Source organism: Didymella exigua (assembly GCF_010094145.1).
Source record: "Didymella exigua CBS 183.55 unplaced genomic scaffold M421scaffold_13, whole genome shotgun sequence".
In the NCBI taxonomy this organism is placed as follows: Eukaryota; Fungi; Ascomycota; class Dothideomycetes; order Pleosporales; family Didymellaceae; genus Didymella; species Didymella exigua.
In genome coordinates, this window is record NW_022984787.1 from 11,223 (window position 1) to 17,932 (window position 6,710).

General features: G+C 44.5%; 2 protein-coding genes across 2 annotated transcripts in view; both read right to left on the reverse strand.

The window, feature by feature from the left end:
- Nucleotides 1–3,124: 3,124 nt before the first annotated feature.
- On the reverse strand, nucleotides 3,125–4,642 carry M421DRAFT_4951 (uncharacterized protein; the record flags this gene model as incomplete). The annotated part of the gene is made up of 2 exons (XM_033594777.1): nucleotides 3,125–3,441; nucleotides 4,345–4,642. 2 exons carry the CDS (start codon nucleotides 4,640–4,642, stop codon nucleotides 3,125–3,127), a joined length of 615 nt encoding a protein of 204 aa, XP_033448721.1.
- Nucleotides 4,643–6,388: 1,746 nt separating this feature from the next.
- Nucleotides 6,389–6,710, reverse strand: part of M421DRAFT_420366 (uncharacterized protein) — a 5,147-nt gene continuing 4,825 nt past the window's right edge. The window contains exon 3 of the mRNA XM_033592454.1: nucleotides 6,389–6,710. This exon is cut by the window's right edge and continues 488 nt beyond it. Within this exon, the coding sequence (XP_033448722.1) occupies nucleotides 6,493–6,710 (218 nt within the window). The 3' untranslated portion in view covers nucleotides 6,389–6,492.

Consider the following 6,710-nt stretch of genomic DNA (forward strand, 5'->3'; position numbering starts at 1 on the left):
CCTAGTATTAGCTAAGTTATTAACACTACCTAGCAAAGTATACCTATTAATAGGTATGCTTGCTAGGTACCCCCCCTTTTTTAACCTTTTCTAGCCTCTAGCTTGTGCAGTTTAATAGTTATAACAAAATCCTCTACTACAGAAATGTAGAGGTAGTTTTTCTCTTTCTTTTCAGCCCCATTTTGCTAGAATCCATGTATTATTGACAAAGTTTTGGGGGGTACCCACGAAGGACGTTAGAGTATACCCATTCCGCCAGCCTAGTTGTAGGTATAAGTCTTAACTTGCCTTAGGTTAGTCTCTACTTTTAAGACTTGTGCTATAAGGGTCTAAAGTTCCTATTCTTTAAGGACTTCTATAGATACTATCTTGTCCTAAAGGTTACTATAGATAGTAGACATATACCTTGTCTTAAGGTTCTGTTTATTTTCTTCTTCTCTAGTATTAAAGGCTAGCTAGACAAACTCTGTATTAAAGGCTTTAAGGCTTTGTCTATTTTTCTTTATTATAATTATCTACAGCTTCTAATAAGATCTTTCTTTAAACTAGGTGTCTTAGTATTATTTATTAAGGAAGCTCTAGAATTCTATAGTTAATCCTAATAGGTAGCAGGATTTCTAGGATAGACTAACCTAGGTAGCTTACCCTTCTAATTAGTTAAACATGTACGCTACACCTAGGATTAATTAATATTCTCCTATAGAAGTAAGCTTGTCTGTTATCTAGGACTTAAATATCTAATAGAGCTAGTAGTTACTATTAAACTTCCCTATATTAGGAAGTTTAAGCTTCGTGAAGCCTAACTAGGTTGTAGTAGTAGCTGTTATTAGGGCGGGAGAGATGTTAGCTGTTGCTAATCTCTACTATTCCTTGTCCTTATACGCCTGTATGCCTGCTTAGATAGCCTATTGTATGTATTTATTCATTATGTTAACTATTAGTTAGGATTGCTAAGGTGTTTGTGGAGGGTTCAGAGGTCTGGTTGTCAGCTGTTTAACCTCTGGCAACCTGACTGTATCTTTGGGCAGGGCAGCCCAGGCCAAGTGAGTGGCCAACAGAGTCAGAGCGTGTTCGTAAATAGTCTCTAGCCATTCCGCAGGTGCTAGAGTGCTCGCGCGGTGTTGCAATTCTGTGCGAACATCTGATTAGGAGTTAGTACTTAAGCAGAGTTTAATTCTGTATTTAACAAGGCGCCCTACAACAGCGTTAGCGTTTTTGCTTATTATAAGTAGTTCCTTGCAGATGCTTAATAAACAAACGAATAAAGAGGATAAACAAATCTAAATATAAGGAGCTGGCCTCTGTGGGCTATTTGCAAGTATAAATTAAATAGATTTGTTAAGGAGTGGCTGCAGGTAGAGGTCTGCAGACTTTTATGTCCTCTGTGCAGAGGTTACACAATTAGTCAAGATTAGGACCTCCTGACTGGGGGTACAGCTGGGCAGGCACCTCCTCTCGGAGGTTGGCCGAGGCCGGCGAGCGCCGAGGCGCTACCATCGGGCCTAGCCCGTTACAGGTAGTTCTTAATGTCTTTTAATCTAAGCTGTTAGATAAATTCAGCATGCTTCTAGCGTACAAGGATCTTAGTAAGTCTATTAGCTAGTATAAGGTTAGTTAGCTTCTACTAAACTAATATACGTCTAGCTGCTACCTCCTGCCTAAGCTAATATTAGTAGACGTCTATATAACGCAAACGCGTGAATAGCTTGTCCTTATGCTTAGTAACAACTCCTACTGTCTGCAGGTTGTTGCAGAAGATTGTTAGCACTATCTCTAGGTCAAGCTTGATGTGCTTGAACAGTCGATTCCATGCCTGCAGCTCGCTGGCTGCTGTTGACAGAGCTAGCAGCTCTGCCTCGGTGGTCGATTTCGTGACGGAACGTTGGAGTGTCGCCTTCCAGTCAATAGGCATACTGTACATCATGAAAAGATATCCCTGAGAGCTGCGCCGCGTCAGCAGGTCGTCCGCAAAGGCTGCATCAGAGGCACCATAGAATAGTGGCTCTGTTCCAGCACCCCCCAGGCTTGAGCCTGTGTATATCGTGCGACTGCTCTGATCTCTATGTGCACTGATTGCCAAATGCTTCTAGCTAATTAAGTACTTCTAGACGTGGTACACTGCGCTAACATGCTTTTAACCTAGATTCTGTAGATATTAAGATAATTTAGAGTAGGCTTACGCAATATTAGGCTGAGTGTATATTGTAATGTAGGCTAGTAATCTAACTAACTCCTGATATAGCTTTGTGCGCTGTTTGTCTAGCTCCTCCTTGCTTAGGCTAATATTTCCATCTACTAGCAGTACTGCTAGATATTTAGTGCTCTCTTGAGCAATGTTGTATTTAGCTGCTACCTTTTCAATAAAGCTGTCTTGCATTAGCCAGATCTTCTTCTGGCTGCGATCTTGGATCACGCGTATGCTGAGGAACTATTTCAGCTCTCCTAGAAATCGCATGTTGTATGCAGCTCGCAGCTGTTGATTAAATTAGCGGTAGGTGTCCTTGTTCTTAGAAGCTATAGCTATAACTATATCGTCTACAAAGAAGAAGACAATTAAGTAATCATTGCTAAACAGACAGGGCACTCCTGGCACCTGCTAAAGGCCTAGCTTCTTAAGCGTAGCAGTGAGGTGCTTGTACTATAGTCGCGGAGCATCTCGAAGTCTGTATAGAGCTTGTTTAAGCTTAAGCAGTTGGCTAAGCTTACTCTTATATCCTTCTAGACATTATACGTAGGTAGGTTAGTCAAGTTCTGCGTTAAGAAAGGCGTTCAGGATGTTGTACTGGTACAGCTCAAGGTTAAAAGCAGCTGCTAGGGCGATTAAACATTGGAATATCTTCGCAGCTAGTGTTGCCGCGTACGTATCGCCGTAATCCTGCTGCAGGTCTCCCCTCACTACCAGTCTCGCCTTGAACTTGTAGAGATATCTATCCTCGTCAAATTTGTACGTGAATACCCACATTAATGGCAGTATCTCAGCGTCTATTAAATCAGACGCTCTCACTGCTTGTCTAAAACAGCTCCTCTAGATAAAGCAATTAATCTCTTTGCAGCTTGCCTTCTTGAATTTAGCTCTAAATAGATGCTAATCTAGGTCCTTCCATCTCTTTGGCTCAGCTAGCAGCTAGTCACGATGGAGTCGGGTTTTCGGCGCTTCGCTGAGTAGCTTTCCTGCTGCTGTAGGGTTGATACAGGCTGCAAATATCGCTAGATAGGTGCCAAACGTTGCTGGCTTGCGAATTCGCTTGCCCTTCATAATAAACTGCTCTGATACCTGGCTGCTAATCTCTCCTCGTCGTGCAGCGTTGTTGGACGTTCGGTCTGGCTCTTCTCCTTCTCGAGCTAGAGCATATCCGCGTCCCCAGCCAGTATCATCCATCGCCTGATCAGTGAGCGACTCGCCTGTGAGCTCGATCGGCTCGGGCGAATCTGGTGTCGCTTCTGGAGTCATGAGCGCTGTGGTGTTCTTCTGCTAAGTACGGCTCTGCTGATAATTCGGCGGTAGTTGAACATGAACCGTATCTCCAATACCCTCAGCGTTGTCCTTGTTCTCATGAGAGAACAGCTGTTCTGTCAATATATTGCTGTAATTAAGCGTCTCCTCAATATTGAGCACTTCTGCCGCCTCTTGAACGTAGCTCTTCTCTGCGTACTAGCCTTTGCTGTCACAGAGCTTGCCTCAAATGAAGACAATATCTTAGGTTTGTATTACTTGTCTAATAGATGGCAGCTATACTTAGAAGATATTGGTAGAGTTAAAGCCTACTAGGTGGCCAATAAGAGCTTGAGATTCGAGCTTAGCTCTGCGTGGCAGCTTTTCATTAAGCACATAGGCTCTCACTCTAATTACCTCAAGGTAAGCAACTAATAGCTTAATCCCCTTAACTTTAGTGTATAGGCAGCTCTAGCTAATTGCTTTAACTAGCGTACAATTAAGTAGGTATATTACTAATATAACACACTTGTTAGCGTACTCCTTTAGTAGACTAGCATGTAGTTAGATAGCTCTACCTTAAATCACAATTGCCTTCCCTGCGCGCTTAATCACTCTATTCTAAGCTTCTGTCACTCTTAGCTTAATTGCAATTCTAAGGTCTCTGCATATCTTAAGCAGCTTAACATATCTAGTCTCCATGTCTAGCCTCACAATAATAACCTAGCAATCAAACTACTACTTAATCTTAGCTAGTAGTTGCTTGAAGACTTGTGTGAGAGTAGATTTTGTCTTGTCTAGCATACAGCTTCCTTCATGCCACTTCGTGTCCTGGTTAATCATGTGGAATAGGTATTGGTTGCTGTTATAGCAATGCTCGCCTCGCTCTAGTAGCTGCACTAGATCAATACTGATGCGCTCGAACGGTCGGGTAGCTGGCTCGCGCGGTAGCCTCCGGCTGACCAGTTTCGTCAATTTCGACTGTATACAGATCTCACAGTCCTTCCACTTTGGTGCTGGGTTGCCGTCTACCAGCTGCAGCCTGTCTACGCTATCCGGCAGTCGATCGATCGCCTGTCGGCCTGCGTGACCCCACATGATGTGAGCCTCCTCTGGCGTAATCTGTAGTGGCTTCCTGGGCTCGTACGAGGGCTTCTTGTGGGCATGAGCTGATGCTGCAAGTAAGGAGCTGGCGTCTGGTCGCTCCATGCTGTCTGCATCTATCAGCCAATGGCCGCCCATGTACTGAAGCTTGCTTATGACGTTGTTCCATCTGCGTTGGTACAGGCAATCTCAGCCTAAGTCGAAGTGTATACCAACAGATCGACAGCGAGATAAGCCAACAACGTTGGTAAGAAATCCTGGCACATAAGCCACGTAGGTGAGCTCTATCTGCTCTGTGCCTGTAGGCGTGTCAGTGAGTAGAACCACATCTCCCCACTCTTGTATCTGAAGCTCTTAGTTGCCAGCTTTAACAACCTCACCTTTCCTATCAGCTCGCTTCTTCCAGCCATACGCTCTAGTATTAGTGACATGCGTGTTCAATCCTAGGTCCAGGATCTATTGATTAATTAGGCTTGGCTTGATTACCTGCTTGTTCGTGCAGTCTGTGCTTATAGTGAGCTGTAGCACATAGCTGTCAAGGTCTTCAATTGTTAGACTACAGTTATTAAATTAACGCGGTGTAATTAAGGCTATTTTAAAAGCTGCTGTGCCTGTGTTTGCCTTTAGAGCTGCCTGCATAGCTTGTCCAACTAGGGACTAGCTCTTGATAGCTTAACTAAACTTTTCCTAGATATTAGGCTTTAGCGTCCAGCCTTAAGGCTTGCCCTTCCCTCTAAGGTACTAACAGTCCTTAAAGCAGTGCTTAAGGCTGCACTTGCATTTAAGCCTTTTGTCTTTGTTGCTACTCTGCATCTCTACGCTGTCTAATTGTCTGTTAGAGCTCTAATTAATGCCTAGTGTTGCAAATGTACTAAGCGACGATGCCACTGGCCTTGTTGAGCGCCAGTACATAGAAAACTCGGCCACAAGATTGTCTAACGTTGGGATCGGCTGAGCGTTCAGCTAAGCTCGAAACAATGTAGCTTGCTGGGTTGTTGCCCAGGTATCGTCAAGGCCCTTGATGGCTAGCAGGAAGTCGCGCTGTGCTCGCGGTGATGTGACATCAGGCAGATGGATTGCCTCACACATCCGCACGACGTGCAGCCACTCCTTAAGCCAACTACCAATGTTGTTCCTTAGTCGACTCTGTAGTTGTTAATACTTAGTTATTAACTATAGCTCCCTCTTAGCTGTTAATAGGCAGAGGTGCTTCTTTAACCTCTTTAAGCAAGCGTACGCAGTATCATCGCTCTAAATCAGGTGTATATAGCAGTGGCTAATTGTTTGGCTAATCTCCTAGGTAAAGTCATTTAACGCTTTCCTCTTAATTGTGTATCTAGCTAGTGCTCGATCGTAGTTCCGCTCCGCCTCCTAGTATCGCTGGAACTCCTCAGTTGTCATGTCCTTGAGCACAACGCTAGTGTCCTCTTCAGTCTCGTCATGGTACTGCTCTGCCTTAACGGCTGCTGGCTCCTTAAGCTTCTCAAGGGCCGCCTTATTAAGATTAGGGTTAACCATAGACCACAGTTGATGCCTGTCCGCGCTATCCTTTTGTAGGAAGATCTATTCCTCCTAGTCTACAGGCTTCTTGAGTATAACTATTGTCCTTGTAATTAGTCTATCTAGCTTAGTAGTAGCCATCCTGAATCAGGCTCTATCAGCTCTCAGATGTCGACTCTCGTACGGGACAGTGCGCTCGAGGCTCTTGACAAGGTAAGGCAAAGGTAGCGGTTTAATGACGTAGCTCTGTTGACAGCAGTCAATAGCTCGTCGGCATGAAGTAGCGGATACAGCGTGTGTAGTTGACAGCCGGGCTCATAACTGTAACTGCCTGGTGCAGTGTTGGGTGGAGGCTGGGATCAACAATTGTATTGCTATCTGTTGTCGTGTTGTGATGATTGTGTACTGAGCTCTCAGCTCTGAGGTAAGTGCACTTGCCCACTGGGCGGTACCTTCTACAACAAGATATCATGTGACTTCACCCACGTGGTTACAACATGTCTAGAACCAACCCCAATAAAGCTCTTGTCTGAAACATACCAGTACACATGTTCTGTAAAGCTTTTCTTTAGTAAAGCTAGAAATAGGGGCTTTACGTAGGTGCTGAGACTGTCGAACGGAAGCGCCTCTTGACTCACAAGCGCCTCAACTGCTGCCCTTCGGACGTAGCTGT